Here is a 16,930-nt window from a genome sequence, read left to right as displayed (position 1 = left end):
TGGAGATATCATGTGCTTTAGCCTCTCCACCAATTTTCATGGCTAGAGCACATCTGATGCTACTTCAAATCAACATTATCTCTGGAATTAATTCATCCTTGCTATATATTTGCACCCACCAAGCTTTCCATCAACAATATTGTACAATTCAAAATTTGTTATGAATAAAATATATAAAAATAATATAAATATACATAATGAAAATAATTATAATAATGATTAGTTTATTATTAGTTAGTACTAAAGACGCATGTCTAAATGGCATATGACCTTCCATGAAAGGGTACCTGCCTGGGGGTATATAAGCAGGCCCCTCACTCTCGTATCATCATTCTTATTCATACATTTAATATAATAATATTTGTATCCTCAATGAATATTTTCATATTCCAAGTCTTCTGGAGTAGTTAACAAGAAGTACGAACTTTGTTTGTTTCATTTGGTATCAGAGCAGTTCGATCCTCTCGCCGCTCAACCGCAGCACAGAGCCGTATTCTCCAATCTAGGCTTGTGGCCATCAACATTTCATCAAAGTTGTTGTCGTATAATTGAAGTGTTTCGCTTAGAATTTGGGAGTTTCTCCTCTTCTCCGTTTTGCTGGGCCTTTGGACATTAAAATTAAAAGATTAAAAAAAAATTATACAACCTTAAATATATATATATATATATATATATATATACAAAATAAAGTCAAAAAGTAATATTATATTATATTATATATATATATATATAGAATTCATTAAAAATAAATAAAAACAAAAAAATTATATAAAAAAAGTAAATAAATAAACAAAATCATTCTAGATAATAAAAAAAATAAAATTATTACAAAAAAAATAAAAACAACAATACTAACCAAAGGAAAAAATAAAAACAAACAAAAATTAAAATTGGCTGCCACGTGCAACTTGATACTCGCATCTGTGACTGAAGTTATCATCTGCCATCCATTGTAGCCATTACCGCCCACCAGATTCATTGTTACACCACATTGTGAGCCAATGCGTCTCTGAGTCGTGAAGCAACCCTGTTTTTCTGTCACTTAGGCTGCAAGGATCATGACTTGGTATCGTTTGGGATTAATTCTCACTGTATGCCATTCCAACAACAGCGAAAACCACAAGTACCGACTTCAGCCGCCTCCAACAAATCCCATAGCCGCAACCGCGCTTTACCAACCGGCCTGGCCCTTCCACCGAAACTCCCCAACCTACCGCCTGGCCCTTCCACCGAAACTCCCCAACCTACCGCCTGGCCACATCCGCCCCTGCGTTGCCTCCACGCAGTCACCCATCATGGGCATATATTTCCGCCTTTGTCGAGGTCAACTGTCGCTGCCACCATCACCTGACCTCGTCTTTGCTGCAGGTTTTTGACGCCAACCTTCCCGTCAGCTACCTGGCAACCATCATACCACTTGCGTATACCACTATGCATTTAAATTTTATTTTTTATCAACAGAATTACAGGGAAATCCTCCTCAATATACCAATCGGCCAGCCACCCTGCCAACTACATCACCACCAATTTATTGTCATCCGGGAATCGCTGCACAATAAAATCGTGGCTTGTGGCACATAAAACACCAATCAAGGAATATCCTTACATCTGGGTTCCACGCTTAATGATAGTTAAAAATCATGGCGTTTTAAATCTTTACCTGTCTGAACATTTAGGGGCCAGGAAGAACACATCGAGACATTTTATTTATCTTAATTTATACAAATAATTACAAAGTAAATTGAAATAACTTCACTAATCCAAAGCGAAAGAATTACAAAGTAAATTGAAATAACTTCAATAAATTAAAATATATAAACAAATTTGACAAAAACAATAATTTTATGAATTGTAATAATAAGATTAATCTTCCCCCTCCCTGTCGTAATAATCGAGTTATCAATTTGTCTAGTTTCTCCTCCCCCTTCTATTTTTAAGCTTTTGGGTAAAGGTTTAAATTTTGCCCAGGCCCCTAAGAAAATCCCGGTTGAGGACATTATTTGTGACATGGAATTTGGGATTAGAGGTTTACTGAATAATATTAAGAACACTATTAGACATGATTGTGTCGTTGTCCTTAGAAAGGCAAAGCCCCCTCAGAGAAACCTCAGCAAAGAAGAATTTGTGGCCCTCAGATCCTTAAACCAGAACAAAGATATCGTTGTTCTAAAGGCCGACAAAGGAGGGGCTGCTGTCATCCTTGACAAAGATGATTACCGCAAGAAGATGTTAGATCATCTATATAATAGTGGTAGCTATAAAAAGCTTCCCAAGAACCCTCTAAAGAAGATTTCTAAGACTATGGCTGTCGCCATCAAGTCCAGTAGCTCAGTCAGTTCCCTTTGCCATAAACTCATTGAGAGCAGTCCCATTACTCCTAGGATCTATGGGCTTCCAAAAATTCACAAAGAGGGGGCTCCCCTAAGGCCCATTGTCAACACCATTGGTGGTCCTACCTACCTTCTGGCTAAATTCCTTGCCTTAAAGCTTAAACCCTTAGTTGGCCATACAGAGTCCTTCATCAAAGACTCTGCATCCTTTGTTGAAGAGCTCAAGGACATAACGCTTGACATTGAGGACATTCTTGTTAGTTTTGATGTAGTCTCCCTTTACACTTGTATCCCTATTAAGGAGGCCTTGGAAGTGATCAACCGCCTAACGGATCCCAATACCGCTCGGTTAGTTGAGATCTGTCTCACTTCCACTTTTTTCAGTTTTGAGGGCGAGTTCTTCGAACAGACCTGTGGTGTTGCCATGGGCTCGCCCCTATCCCCTGTTGTTGCTAATCTTTTTATGGAAGATTTTGAATCCAAGGCTTTGGCCTCAGCCCGTCTCCTACCAAAGCTTTGGAAAAGATATGTAGATGACACTAATGTCATCTGGTCCCATGGCCAAGAGGAGTTAGATCTCTTCTTCAATCATCTCAACAATCAATCATCCGCCATTAAGTTCACCATGGAGCAGGAAGTCGATGGTTACCTCCCTTTCCTTGATATTCTTATTTCAAAGAATATTGACGGTTCCCTCTCCCACCAAGTGTTTCGAAAGAAAACACATACGGAGCAATATCTTCATGCCAATTCCCATCATTTCCCGACTCAAAAGTTGGGCGTTCTCAACACCCTCGCTACTCATGCCCTAAGGATCTCTGATGAAAAGAGCTTCGATAAAGAAAAATCCCATCTCCTTAATGTCTTTGTTGAGAACGGTTATAGTAGACACCTTAGTCAGAAGGCTTTCCTTAAAGCTTCCAAAAATTCGGTTGTTAAAAAAGAGACTAAAGAATGAGTCCTAGGGGTCCATCTACCTTTTGTCCAAGGGACCACTGATAAGATTGCTCGAATTCTTAAGAAGCATAATGTTCCCTCAACCTTTAGACCCCTCAACACCATTCGTAAATCCCTCCGGTCAGTAAAGGATCCTATCGACCCTAAGGACATGAAGGGTGTCTATATTATTCCTTGTTCCTGTGGGACCCCCTATATTGGTGAGACAAGACGCTCTATTAATCAAAGGATTAATGAGCACGCAACTGACCTAAAGCATGGGAGAACAAAGTCTTCCGCACTAGCGGAGCATGCGGAGAAGACCAAGCATCATGTTTGTATTGAGGAGGCCAAGGTTATTGCAAGGGTGGCGCAGTTCCATCACCGAAAATTTAGGGAGGCAATTGAGATTGAAAGAAGACCAAGCAATCTCAACAGAGATGACGGCTGGAAGATTAGTAGTTGCTGGATCCCAACCCTCTCTTCCTAGTCGTTGCTTCCCCTTCCTCCCCTTCCTCTATTAATATCTTTTTCTTGATTTTTTTGTCCCCCTTGTTATCCCTTAACCTGCTTTCTTTAGCCATATTTCCTTACTCCTCTTTGGAATTCTCCCTTGGTTTATTTTATTTAAGAGACAGTCCTTTTCATGACTATCTAAATAGGTTAAATTATCTAATATTTAAATCGCAAGTTGATGTTCCCATCAGACAACTTTACTAATAAATTTATATTAATTAGTTACACAAACCTTTAATAATAATACTATTATTATAACACTATTATATTAATCCTTACTAGTAATAACATCCCTAGATCTATTAATATATGTTCCCATTAGATAAACTAACCATTAATAATAAGAATAATACTTTATTATAACAACAATAATATAATAATAACTAATATTATTATTATTATTATTATTAAATCCATACTGTTACTAATTATACACATTAAATATTAGTATAAATATTCCCCCTTTTCATGTCTAATCTGAATAATCTAGTTTAAACAATATAACAATAATTAATATTAATTTGATTATTATTAAATTCCTTACTAATATCCCTGGATCTATTAACACTTATTCCCATTAGATAGACTTTACTGTTAAATTTATATTAATTAGTTATACAAGCAATTAATAAGAGGATTAATACTATTAATATATCATTAATCATTATTAGTTTAGATTATTATTAAAACCTTTCAATTACTAGTAGTTATTATATGTTAACATTTCAATCAAGATTATGGTAAATATTCCCTAAATGAAATATTGTTAACCCAAAATCCGTTTTACTTAAAATAACACTTGATAAATATTAAAATAATATTCATTTTAACATAATAATATTATTATAGTTAAACAATTTAAATAGTCAAATCTAGTCGTTTCTTGGTCAATTATAGTCGTTTGTCCAGTCTAACCTAATATAGTCGTTTTTTCAGTCAAACCTAGCCGTTGGACAATCTGCTCTCCCTATTTAATTTGCAGCCATGATCTGATTCTTCAACTTGTCCTGATGATGAACCACACTCGTTGGTTTGAAACGCATCGACAAATGTATTATCATGTGATTTACGCCGAAAAAACTTTTTCTCATAAAGATGATGAATTAGTTGAAAAGTTAGTTAACTAGATATACGCTACTTATCCTCATCACAGTTGTGTACATACGTTGGTTCACTAAATTAAATTCGCGTACAAAAATATGAATAAGAAATTGAAAGGTTTTAGTGAGTTTTAAAAAACTGATTCACCCCCCCTCTCAGTATTTTTCCCAGCAGGTCTTGCTCCTTATTGTTGAGTATCATTTTTAGACAATTTCCTTGGGTTGTTATATGACATTGAATTCCATATCATTGCATTTCATCCAAGCCCTAACTTATAGTAGATTATTCTTGGTCAATGAGTATTTTTGAGTTGTAGCATAGAAAACCTAGGCCATCTTAAACCTTGCCAATACTCTACTCAACAATAGACATTTAACTCAACCTCGAGTTCTAGTATTAGAGTATCTTTGAAGGTGATTTAGGGAAGCCTCCCTTGTCGTTTGAATCCACTAAAAAGCGGAAGAATGGTTGTTGAGGTGACAATGGGAACCCTTTCTCTTGTTGCCATAAGGTCTGGCCCCGCCTAATGAGGCTTTACATCAAACCTGCTGGATTTTGCGGCAACATGCCCAATATGCCTACATGAAAAGAATCCTTTTGATGCACATATGATCGTCTGAAAGGTTAGAATCTCCTGGACAAAGGCTAATTTGCTAAAGGAAAGTGAAGATACAAGAGTTAACAACACACATTCTAAAGAAGTCACATCTTGACTTTCACCTCACTTGCCTCACAATCACAAAAGCATATGGCTTCTTTGATGTCTAAAGTTTTGGATATTCTAGAGACAAAGTCATGCACACACAAATACACAAAACATCTTCTTTCCATGTTTCCTCCTCTACTAAGAAGCAAACCAAATGAAGATAACTACTTCCTATGTGCCAAGTTGTCGTCTACTTTGTACCAGTTAATAATTAGACCATAACAATTGAATGACATGTTAATTATCAAAATCAAAATGAAAAGAGAAGAGAGATTGCAAAACTCACACAATCCAGTTACGCTAAAGGTGGGCACTACACACGTCAATACTTAAATTAAATAATGATGAATTACACGCGTCTCAATGAGAAGAAAACCCAAGGAGATAGTTGAAAATAATTAATATTATTTTGTATTAATGGAGAAATGGTTACACAAGTTGTAACGTATCTCCTTAGTTTAGGATTTGTTCGTAAAGTTTAGGAGTTTGGTTGCAACTTCCTGAGTTCTAATAATGTACTTAATGATATAATTGCTCATTTGAGGAATGTAGAGTGTACGGAGAGAGTTCTCTTTGTTTTGAGTGCAGTCTCCAGGTGCAGTACTCACCTATGAGCTGCAACTCCTTTTTCAATTCAAGTCTGATTTTATCTTAGTATCAGAGCACAGAGTAGGGATAGCCTTAATTTTTTTTTTTTAGGATGCATCATTGATTACAGAACTGTAGTGGCGGTGGAGTGTACAGAAGCATTCGTAGAATCAGGTGGACTGTAGTAACACCTGAAGACAGGTCTCAGATGACTGATCATCTCTGAGCGGAAAATAGGGTTGGCGCGGTTTCGTCATGAATAGTCGCGCCATTTTTGAGTGGAAGAAAGGGTTGGCGTTGTTTATTAAGGAACAGTCGCGCCATTTGGCGCGGTTTTGAGAGAGATAGTAGCGCCAGCGCGCCAGAAAGTGCTATTGGCGCGGAAAATCAAGCCTTAATCGTGCCAATTTCGTAAGACACATCGATTTTGTTTTCGGCACGGGTATTTCACCGTCGAGAAGCGCCAGCCTCTTTCTCTTTGGAAAATCTACAATTTTTTGCAGATCGGCCTTGCCCGGTGGTGGCACTTTGAAATTTCTGATCTACTCAGTGGCAGCAGATCGGATTTGCCTGGTGGTGGCGCATTGGAGTTCCTGATCTACTCGGTGGCAGCAGATCGGACTTGCCCGGTGGTGGCGCATTGGAGTTCTGGATCTGTTTGGTGGCAGCAGATCGGACTTTCCCGGTGGTGGCTCATTGAAGATACAAATTTTTTTTTCTCAGCAAAACAGAGGTTCGGATCTAGTATGTGGTGATTTTTTTTTTAATGTGTCCTGAAAGTGTACAGTTGGATAGACTTATTCATCAGAGGATCAAAAATTTTATCAATCCAATATGAATAACAGTATAGAATCGTATCTCCACAAGTCTGGCAAACTCGATGGATCGAATTTCTCCAACTGGAAATTCAAGATGCAGACTTTACTTGAAAGTGCAAATGCGTGGTCGATCATTATAGGAAATGAGCTGAGATCAGGATCAACCACACAAGAACAAGATTGGGATAAAAGGGAGACAAAAGCAAAGGTCATATTGAAGATGTCCGTCAAGGACAATGTTATCCCACATATTAGAGACTGTAAATCGGCCACTGACATTTGGACGACGATCAAAAACCTATACCAGACGCAGAATACAAACCGTGTCTTGTCACTCAAAGGCAAGTTGTTTGCATTGAAGATGGAGGAGAATGAGTCTGCTGTTGGATTCATTGCTAGAGTCAAAGACCTGAAGGACAGATTGGGAGATATCGGAGAGAAAGTTTCCGATTCAGATCTGGTCACGATCACGTTGAACGGAATGACTGATGAATACCAGATATTTATCACAGGGCTGTCAGCAAGGGAGAAAGCCCCTTCATTTGAAGAGTTGACAGGGATCCTAATACAGGAAGAAGAGCGACGACAAAATTTGAAATCACAGAGCAATGACCTTGCTCTGATGGCAAAAAGGAGACAGTATAGAGGGAAGCAGCATCAGCAACCGCAGCAGCAGCAGCAGAAAGGAGCCAACACATTTCAGAAGAGACCGTTTAAAGGTATGTCTGCTAATAATTTTCCCAGCAAGAAATGTTTTTACTGTGGAAAACCTGGTCATCAGATTAAAGATTGTTATAAGAGGCAGGCAGACGAAGGAAGAAACAAACAGAGAAAACATAAGGGTTACCTTGTTAAGGAAGAAGAGGATCATAGCCACGAACTTTGACTATTTATAGTCGATTGTGCCCTTTCAGCTTCAAAGGGAGATGAGGACGACATATGGTATGTTGACTCGGGCGCATCCTCACATATGACTGGTAAGAAGGATTGGTTTGAATTTCTTGAAGAAACTTCATGTGGGTCAAAAATCTATTTAGGAGATGATAGTGGACATGAGATCAAAGGATATGGTGACATTCCTGTAAAATTACCTATCAGAGACATTAGACACCTCAAAAATGTATTGTATGTTCCAGGAATTAAGAAAAATTTGGTCTCTGTCTCAATGATTACTGATCAGGACATGCAAGTTCAATTCTTTAAGACTAACTGTGTCATTAAGGATAGCCAGATGGAAACAGTTGCAACAGGAGTGCGCGTGGGGAGCCTGTACAGACTAGATGTGAAGAGTATGCCACAGCAAGCAATGGTTGCAGCTAGATCGACAGCTGAAAATCTCTGGCATCAAAGATTCGGCCATCTTAATCTGCAAGACCTCATCCTACTTCAGAGAAAAGGTATGGTCGATGGACTCCCTGTTTTCCATAATGTTAAGCTGGATTGTGATGGATGTGCATTAGGGAAAATGCATAGAGAAGAGTTCCCTTTGCATGTTAATAGAAAGGAAAGAGACATTTTAGAACTGGTGCATACAGACATCTGTGGACCTATGCAAACCAAGTCATTAGGAGGAGCATATTACTTTCTCTTATTTACAAATGATTGCACTAGATTTTCATGGATATACTTTCTGAGTAAAAAGAGTCAAGCCTTTCAGTATTTTAAAGAGTTTAAATCCATGGTAGAAAACCAGACGGGAAAAAGGATAAAAATTCTCCGCTCAGATCAAGGGGGAGAATACCGGTTGGGAGAGTTCATGGATTTCTGCAAGCATCATGGGGTTGTGCAACAGTTTACAGTGCCCCACACTCCACAACAGAATGGAGTGGCAGAACGGAAGAACAGAACTCTTGTGGAGTGCGCAAGGAGCATGCTTCAAGGTAAGGGTCTATCAAATGGTCTTTGGGCAGAAGCTATTAACACTGCTGTGTATTTAAAGAATAGGAGTCCTACTAGATGTCTAGGCTTCAAAACCCCTTTTGAAGCATTGTTTGGATTCAAACCAGCAGTGAGTCACTTAAGAATATTTGGTTCAAAAGCTTATGCTCATATACCTAAGGCAAATAGGAAGAAGTTAGATCCTAAAGCCCTGAAATGTATATTTGTTGGATATGGCACTGAGTTCAAGGCATATAAGTTATTTAATCCTGTGACTCACAAGGTTTTTGCAAGCAGAGATGTCATATTTCATGAACAAGTTGAAGAAGGAAAGAATGTCTCTAACATTGATTGGCACATTCCATTGCTAATAGAAGAAAATAGTGAGGAAGATGAAGAGCAGGAGGAGAAACAAGAAGAAGAAGTAACAGACAATGTAATCAATGATGATGCAAGCCTAGAAAAGGCTGAAATAGACAGAATTGAGGTAAGTCCCCTACCAAGGAGATCAGGTAGGAAGACTCGATTATCATCTAAATTGAAAGACTATGCATTAATGTCAAAGATTTTAAACATTGTAGAACCTGCAAATTATGAAGAAGCAAGTAAATCTGATGCATGGAGGGCTGCAATGTATGAGGAAATAGAATCAATAAACAGAAACCATACTTGGGATTTGGTTGAATTGCCTGAAGGTAAAACCCCATAGGATGCAAATGGTTGTATAAACCAAAAATAAATGCAGAGGGGAGTATAGAGAAACTTAAAGCTAGACTGGTAGCAAAGGGTTACTCACAAAAAGAGGGAATAGATTTCGATGACACCTTTGCTCCTGTAGCCAAATTAAACACCATTAGAATGCTAATTTCCTTAGCAACAAAACACAAATGGCAGCTACACCAGCTAGATGTCAAGTCTGCATTTCTGAATGGTGACTTGAAGGAAGAAATTTATTTAGTACAACCTGAAGGTTTTGTGAAAAAGGGGCAGGAACATCTTGTGTGTAAATTGAAAAAGGCACTTTATGGTTTAAAATAGGCACCCAGGTCATGGTATGAGAAAATTGACTCATTTTTTGTACAGCATGGCTTTCATAGGAGCTTGAATGATCCAAATATATATACCAAGTTTAATAAACAAAGGCAAATTATTTTGATTTCTTTGTATGTAAATGATATGATCATAACAGGGAATGCTAACAATCTGATCAAATAAATCAAACAGCAGATGTCACAAGTGTTTGAGATGAAAGATCTTGGAAACCTTCATTATTGCTTGGGATTGGAGGTATGGAAAGACTCTGGACAAACTTTTCTTACTCAAGGGAAGTATGCCAGAAGCTTGCTGGAAAGGTTCAGAATGGAGCAGTGCAGATCAGCAGCAACACCATTACAGCAGAACTTAAAGTTGAGCAGTGACGACAGTACTAAAGAGGTGGATGCTACCATGTACAGACAGCTAGTTGGCAGTTTGATATATCTGACTACAACTAGACCAGATTTGGCATATTCTGTTAGTGTGTTGAGCCAGTTCATGTCAAAACCACTCGAAAGTCACTGGGTCGTAGCAAAAAGTGTGTTGAGGTATCTTAGTGGTACTAGTAATTATGGCATTTTGTACACTGACACTTCTGATGTTATTCTAGCAGGTTTTTCAGATTCCAATTGGGCAGGTAACTTGGATGATCAAAGATCTATCACAGGTTACGCATTCAGCATTGGATCCGGGGTCATAGCATGGAGCAGCGAAAAGCAGCACACTGTAGCTCTATCTTCATGTGAAGTTGAGTACCAAGCATTGTGTGCAGCCACATGTGAAGCTATCTGGTTGAGAAGACTTCTCAACGATGTAGGAGAAGAGCAAAAAGAATCAACTATTATCAAAACCGACAACCAGAGTACCATCAAGCTTGCATACAATCCAGTCTTTCATAAAAATACCAAGCATATCGATACTCAGGTTCATTTAGTTCGAGAGAAACAACAGTCAAAAGAGATATGTGTTGAATATTGTAAAACTTGTGATAACATGGCTGATATTTTTACTAAGCCTCTTGGGTGTGTAAAGTTTGAATTGTTTAGAGGGATGCTAGGAGTTCAAGATAATCCTTTCTCCATTAAGGGGGGTAGTCGAAAATAATTAATATTATTTTGTATTAATGGAGAAATGGTTACACAAGTTGTAACGTATCTCCTTAGTTTAGGATTTGTTCCTAGAGTTTAGGATTTTGGTTGCAACTTCCTGAGTTCTAGTAATGTACTTAATGATGTAATTGCTCATTTGATGAATGTAGAGTGTACGGAGAGAGTTCTCTTTGTTTTGAGTGCAGTCTCCAGGCGCAGTACTCACCTGTGAGCTGCAACTCCTTTTTCAATTCAAGTCTGATTTTTATCTGAGATGTTGGTATAATATCGAGCCTCTGACTTCAACGAGATTAAAGGATACATGGTATATGATGTAAATATGATAAAGTTGGATGATGAGGAGCTATCCCCTTCAACTACCCCAGCGTTTTTTATGAGGGATGGTTTACATTGTAGTGCATTGCTCAGTGATATGGAAGAGTGTAATAGTGACGTTGGGTTTAGTTGTGTTAGGATGGTACATTAGATATATGTTGGAGCATTCTACAAGCATATTGGGATCTTGGTATTGATACGCAGGTTCTAGATTGCTTAAGGGCAAGCAATATTGGGAAGGGATGATTGTAATGTCCCATTCCGAATGATCACTTATGCAGAACGACTTAGTAGCCTATTTGATTTGATAGGCTATAGTCAGTAAGAAGGGGATCAATTATTTTAATTCTTTAAACGTCGTATGGGTGAAAAAGAAATATGTCAAAGTGACATTGAGTAATTAAATTTAAAAAGTGTTAATGACTTTGGGAGGACTAAAAACAAACAATTTATAACTCATATTTAATTGAGCAAGAAAAAGTTAAAAAGTGAAAGAAAGCGGTCAAAAGTAAAAAAGGTTATGAAGAGAGACCCAAGGTACCATGATGACCCACAATATATGGCACGTGTTATTCTCATGACCCATTAAATTAAAAAAGTGTTATTGACTTTGGGAGGACTAAAAAAAAATATTATAACTCACTTATATTAAATTGAGCAAGAAAAAGTTAAAAAGTGAAAGAAAGTGGTCAAAAGTAAAAAAGGTTATGAAGAGAGACCCATGGTACCATGATGACCCACAGTATATGACCCGTGTTATTCTCATGACCCATGGTATAGCCCCATGGCATTCTGATGATAAAAGAGAAATTGGAGCTCACTCTTGGGGCATGCTTGAATATCATATTGTTCTTTAGAATGTTGTTGGCTTCAAACCCTTGGGAAAAACCCTAAGGGCATTCTATTTTAGATTGTGAAAGATTCAACCCTAGCCAATAAGTAGCAGAGATCATTTTGATTTCTCACATTGGGAGTGTTACCCACCAAAAGTCGAAGACCCTATAGGAGAATTTTTCTGCAGGAGATCTCTTTAGCCGCCAACCAGCAACCCCTTACAACCACCAGTGTAGCCGATGTATTGTGTCATTTGATCTTCGTTCCCTGAACCAATCATATGTCCCCTCGTCCATATATCAAGAGCATATGTTTTAAGGTGGGAAATCCAATCCTAAAGATATGTTTTACATTCTGCAGTCGAGTGCTTCTGCTTGTTCTTCCTTACGCACGTTGAGCATGGATTATTGGGTGACTTCGAAGAAGGAAGGGTTTTGGCTGCAATTTTGTTCCCTCACCATAAATGGGGAGGTTAATCCTTAAATCTTGGAGTCATGGGATCTCCCCTATATAGGGCTTTAGGAAGGGCACTACTTGAGAAACCCTAATTTTGGTAATGTGGTATCATTTTCCATTTCACATGTTTCACTCCCCTTGGCACATTACAAGCCCTATTTCATCATCTTCCCTCTTTGGGTCCACATCACCACTAGGTCCACAAGGCACTAGGTCACCCCCTCCCCTTGTCCACATGTCTAGGTCAAGCCTATAACTATTGCCCCAAAGGATGATGAAGCTAAAAGAATGTTAAAATGATATCATTGCCACAAGCAAGAAAAAAAAGAATATCAAAAAATGCAAAAATGGCCATCACCTTGAATATAGCGCATGGGAAAAATCCAAACATGATCTCTACCCCTTCATCATGACCATCACCCTATTTCTTAGGGGCCTTGAATGCCACGTTGATCATTTAGGAACCCATACACATTCAACCCTTGGGGGCAATTAACTGCCCCACCTTAAGGGGGTAATAGTTGTTGCATATCTCTAACATGCTTTTATTTCCTAGAGCCCTAAGTAGTAATACAAAGAAAAATCATGAAAAAGCAAAAGGAAGATAATGAAGGATGGAAAAACAAACGTTGGCGTAACCAATGTTACCAGACTCGGAATCGGCAATAAATCGGCGAGGCAAAAGAGCGAAGAGTTTTAATCGGATCGGGAAAAAATCGGCAAAAAATCATTGAATTCATTAAACAAAAATATATACATATATTGAATTAAAAAAAAAAAAAAACATTTTTCAGTAATATTCGGTAAAGGCATGTCCAAACAATGCATAATATCAATAGATGTCCAAAATATCATGAATGAATAAGTATCTCATACATGTCGTAAAAAATACATTGGAAATAATTGATTTTTAATAAGTGATATCTTAACCTCCTGAACTCTAATTATGATGTTTTTTTAGTGAAAGCGGGTGATATTTCAAGAGAATTCAATACAATAATAATACACAAAAAAGAGCAATTTACCACATATTTGAAAATATAATTACATACAAAATATCCAAAAATAATTTTTTTTTTTTCACTTTATTAAATACCAAACCTCTTCGAGTAAAGTAACACATAAATAATCTCTTAGTGAACTCAATTACAATATTCATCCACACTTTCCGTAATTATCAAGAAAACGTTAAAAAAATTTAATTACAACAAATTTCCAATTACTTATTGAACCTTCTGTAATGAGAAAATAAAAATCGAAATAAAAATACATATCAATGGTAGAAAGAACATTATTCATAAAAGACCCCCAAATGGAAGTATATGGTATGATACCAATTGTCGAGCACAAATCTTGCCAAAACCTTTAAGTTTTATTTTGACGTACATAATAATGAACTGAACATTACAATATTTATATAGAAACAATGCATTTTAGTTTTAGTGAACTGAACGTTACAATATTATTGTGTTCAGCAATCAAAGCACCCATGGTCTCGAGTCAATTTAATAAAGCATAATTTAATCATTTAGGGTTTCCTCTGGTCATACCCGATACTTTGACTCGAGAGACGTAATCAAGATTACATTTATAATTTCAGACTGTTTCAACGTGTTGAAGCACATTTATCTGAAGGGTTTAGATAGACTTTTGGACTGTTTCAACGTGTTCCAAGACATATATCAACATGTTCCGGAATGCCTCTGCGGCTCTGCGGTGTATGCAATAGCTCTGCGGCGTCGGCAGTGGACCGATAAACCCAAGCGAAAGCCCTAAACCCAAAACTGGCGGGACTAGACAAAATCAGGAAAATCGGAAAAAATCGGCAGAGTTTCGGATCGGATCGTTTCACGGGCGATCAGATTGGGAATCGCGAGTACTCGTCGATTCTTGTTACACTGGGCGTAACTCATGTATCCATGATTGCTCCATCCTATTTTGGCATAACTCGTGTATCCACGACCAAGGCTTGTATTTTGCACATTTTTATAATGTTAGGGGGCCTTCGGTTAATAATTCGACCTCTAAGGTCTCATATAAATACAACTCACTTTCATTTGTGAGAGATCATCATCACACATGGATTAGTTCTCTTGTAAAGAACTCGCACATTTTCTTTGGAGCTATTGGAGACTCTTTTGATGCATTTGATGTGTGGAAGATGATTCTCTTTTCTTCTTTGAAGCTTCTTCATGAATGATGGATGCATATATTGCTTGTCTCTTTGTAAGTGTTTCTTGTATCTGTGCATCTTCAGCTTCATGTAAACTATGTTATTCAGATTCCCTTTCAATAAAACTATGCTTAAAGAGCATGACACACAGCAAATTCAATAGCGTCAAACAAGTAACAATAACCCAAAAATAGTAGGCCACAAACTTAGTACTTCTGTTCCATTTAATACCCTGTGCTTACTTCAAATTTCCAACGTACATAGTCTTAACATACAGACATGTTAGAGGTTGATAAACTGGAACTCTTAAAATAAAATTAACAAGAGTTAAGGCAATTGCAGCAAAAGACAATATGAGCTCTTACACTGAAAGAGAACACAAATATACAGACCTCTTGTACAATTGAATTCTCTATGGCATACACAACAAGAGTCTTTTAAGGGAAAAATAAACTAAGTAGGAATCAAACTAATCCAACCGAAGTCTACAGTGTGGAGAAAAATCCAGTAATGCACTATAGAATATGAGTATATGCCATCGCAAGCATAAGATAAAAGAGTGTCAATTATAATGCAGCACTTTGCATAACTTATAAAGAGTGCCGATTTTGACACAGAAATTTGCATAACTTACTTTCCATGCCTGTTAGTGTGAAGCTTGTATAAACTGAGTCCTTCATCCAAGATACCTTTAATTGAATCAGGCAAAGGATCCCTGCAAACAAACACGTATTACATTATCCATACGGAACCACTGCACAAACCATGAATTCACTATACCATTTACAAAACGAATAGGATCACTGCTGATAATGAACATACTTCTAAGCAAATAAGATCCATGATATGGCCTCAGATGCATTTCAAATATTACTATAAAGTTGTTTCAAGTGTTAACATAAATTTAGGACAATCAGGGAAACATCAAAAAGAAAATGCAACCCAGAAAACATTGGTGAGCTTATATCACAAAAAATAATATACAACAAAATTCAACTTGACATCATAATCATGTCAAGGGACAGTAAAAAAACTATATTCATAAAAACGAAAAAAAAAAGAGTAGAAAGCGGAATCTCACATATAACTAAAGTTCTATACCTGTCAGGTTTCAATAAAGGCATCTTAACAAGCAAGCCAAAACGTTCATGCAGTTCTGTCTCAAATTCACTCCTACTCTGAAAAAGATTATAATTTGCCACTCATTAGTGAAGAAATGTCAAGTTTGTAGATAAACATAAAGAAGATAAATTAGGATGCAGATCACCGTCTGTAAATGTGTCCATAGTACATACCTTCCCCTCATAGAGATTGTAAAACATGAGTAGAACATAGCCAGCATTCTTCGAGTTTTTATCCAGACTACCCTTCAAAAAGCACAGACACACATTTCAATCATCAAGTAAAAACAAAATAGGCAATGGTGCGTTGAACGTATTAAACATCTATGAACCCAAGCGTATTTGTCTGAATTCAATGTGGAATGAAACAAAAAGAAATGTCCATAGACATAGCAACAACAGATTTCTTGTCCTAAAAGAAATGGTGAAGTATGGAAAGATGACACAAAACAATAAAGAACATAACAAACATGAACACACAAGCATTTAAACATTACCGGGTGGTTAACTCGCTGAAGAACACGAAACATGAAGACTGCCAAAGCATCAAGAGCAAAAGGATTCGTACCCATGCCTAAAAGACCACAAGAAATCAAAATTCAATGCTTTTTCACATGCAGAAAAGTTGTTCATTCATTCCTGTTAACACTGTTTTGTATACAAATATACAAACAAAATAAGCAATATAAGCCTCTATTCTTATTTTGACCATGCAAGTATGATGTCTAACTAATTCATGTCGAAATTCCAATAAAGTGGGGAATTTCTTTACACGATAATTACTTGTGAAATTATTTAGTGTTCTTTTATTTTTCCTTTCTTATTCATCAAGCAATGACCATTCAAAAACAAAAAATAGACAGTAGACAAGAGACACCAGAAATTAGGCTCCAAGCCAGGGCATAACACCACAAGGGCGGAAACCCAACAACAATCCTTCTCTTATAGAATCAGATCAAAATGAGATATCCAAGACCAAGGCCCAAAATTGACACCAAAACTCCAAGCCCAGCC

At 37.2% G+C, this 16,930-nt stretch overlaps 1 protein-coding gene across 3 annotated transcripts in view; it reads right to left on the bottom strand.

The window, feature by feature from the left end:
- Nucleotides 1-16,930, bottom strand: part of RNL (RNAligase) — a 420,780-nt gene that overhangs the window by 129,315 nt on the left and 274,535 nt on the right. For all 3 annotated transcript variants that reach the window (XM_089402248.1, XM_089402249.1, XM_089402247.1), the window contains 4 exons: nt 16,414-16,490; nt 16,091-16,162; nt 15,897-15,973; nt 15,430-15,510 (listed from right to left, as the gene is read on the bottom strand). In XM_089402248.1, the coding sequence (XP_089258374.1) occupies nt 15,430-15,510; nt 15,897-15,973; nt 16,091-16,162; nt 16,414-16,490 (307 nt within the window). The remainder of the gene's footprint in view (nt 1-15,429; nt 15,511-15,896; nt 15,974-16,090; nt 16,163-16,413; nt 16,491-16,930) is intronic.

This window comes from Pinus tabuliformis, chromosome 2_1 (assembly GCF_031772625.1).
Source record: "Pinus tabuliformis cultivar Carrire ecotype Pingquan chromosome 2_1, CPIR1, whole genome shotgun sequence".
Lineage (NCBI taxonomy): Eukaryota > Viridiplantae > Streptophyta > Pinopsida > Pinales > Pinaceae > Pinus > Pinus tabuliformis.
The sequence above is the reverse complement of the archived record's forward strand: the minus strand, read 5'-3'. Positions and strand labels throughout refer to the sequence as shown.